The 1,583-nt window shown below is 40.6% G+C and overlaps 1 protein-coding gene across 1 annotated transcript; it reads left to right on the top strand.

The window, feature by feature from the left end:
• The first annotated feature begins 458 nt into the window (after positions 1-458).
• LOC108514088 (nucleoporin Nup43-like) lies at positions 459-1,158 on the top strand. Its single transcript, XM_017850121.1, has 2 exons — positions 459-960; positions 1,097-1,158. The coding sequence occupies exons 1-2, from the start codon at positions 459-461 to the stop codon at positions 1,156-1,158; spliced, it is 564 nt and encodes a 187-aa protein (XP_017705610.1).
• Positions 1,159-1,583: the final 425 nt, after the last annotated feature.

Here is a 1,583-nt window from a genome sequence, read left to right as displayed (position 1 = left end):
TCTACTCTTCAACAACACTGTTGAGAAAAGAAACAGGTAAATCATCTATTAGAAGAAAATATTTGAAAAGTATATATTTAACAAAGGACCAGTATCTAAGATATATAAATACCTTGTATAACTCAGTAATTAGAGTAAATAACCCCATAAAAAATGGGCCAATGAGTTGTACAGACAAGGAAACCAATTGTGAATCAGTACATGAAAAATGGGAAAACTTAATCATCAGGGAAATCTGAGAAGTCACAAAGAGGTATCACTACACACCTACCATCATGGCTAAAATTAAAATGATTGGCAATACTAAAATTTGGTGAGAATTTTATTTAGTAGCACATTATGGGAATGTAAAGTGGTTCAACTATGTTTTTAAATTGTTTGGAAGTTAAAGTTAAACATGAACCTATCATCCTTGTGGCACAGGCATTTCATTTACTCAAGAGATTACGGTTTTCGGCATGGAGGAAATTTATGTGAAATTTGTGTCTCAGAAAATCAGCAAAACCCGCTGGCGACCGCTGCCTCCGGGAAGTTTGCAGACCGTGGAGACGTTTGCTACAGAATCTTGGGACAATGAGGAAAGTTATGTTTCACCGTGGTCTATTGGAGATTTTGGAAACTTGGACTCTGATGGAGGGTTTGAAGGAGACCATCAGTTATTGTGTGATATCAGACACCATGGTGATGTCATGGATTTACAGTTTTTTGACCAGGAAAGAATTGTCACTGCTTCGTCAACAGGATATGTAACAGTTTTCCTTCACCATCCGAATAACCAGACTCTGTCAGTCAACCAGCAGTGGACTACAGCCCACTACCACCCAGGCCCTGGCAGTCCTTCTCATAGCGGTGCACCATGTGCAGCTGTTGTGTGCAACAACCCAGAAATCGTTACAGTTGGAGAGCATGGTCGAATAAATCTCTTCAAAGCTGATCACAAGGAAGCTATAAGAACCATAGACAATGCAGATAGTAGTACATTCCATGCTGTAACCTTTCTTCAAACTCCTGAGATTCTTACTGTAAATTCAATTGGACAGTTGAAAACATGGAATTTCAGACAACAAGGAAATGAGCCTTCTCATATATTGTCACTGACTAGTGACCGAGTGCCACTCCACTGTGTTGGTAGACATCCCAACTAACAGCATGTTGTAGCTACTGGTGGCCAAGATGGAATATTGAGTATTTGGGATGTTAGACAAGGTACTATGCCTGTATCTCTGCTGAAGGCTCATGAAGCTGAAATGTGGGAAGTTCACTTTCACCCATCCAACCCAGATCATCTGTTTACCTGCTCTGAAGATGGATCCCTCTGGCACTGGGATGCTTCTACAGATGTACCTGAAAAGTTGTCACTCTTTCACCAAGGAGGAAGAAGCAGTACATTTTTGTCTCACAGCATTAGTAACCAAGCTAACGTTCACCAGTCTGTCATTAGCTCCTGGCTCAGCACCGATCCTGCAAAAGACGGAACTGAAATCACAAGCTTGCTTCCAAGTAGGTCTTTGTCTGTGAACAGTTTGGATGTTTTAGATCCTTGTCTTGTTTGTGGAACCGATGCAGAAGCAATTTATGTTACT

This window comes from Rhinopithecus bieti, unplaced genomic scaffold, assembly GCF_001698545.2.
Source record: "Rhinopithecus bieti isolate Rb0 unplaced genomic scaffold, ASM169854v2 scaffold_33413, whole genome shotgun sequence".
Lineage (NCBI taxonomy): Eukaryota > Metazoa > Chordata > Mammalia > Primates > Cercopithecidae > Rhinopithecus > Rhinopithecus bieti.
This window is presented reverse-complemented; position numbering and strand designations above follow the sequence as displayed.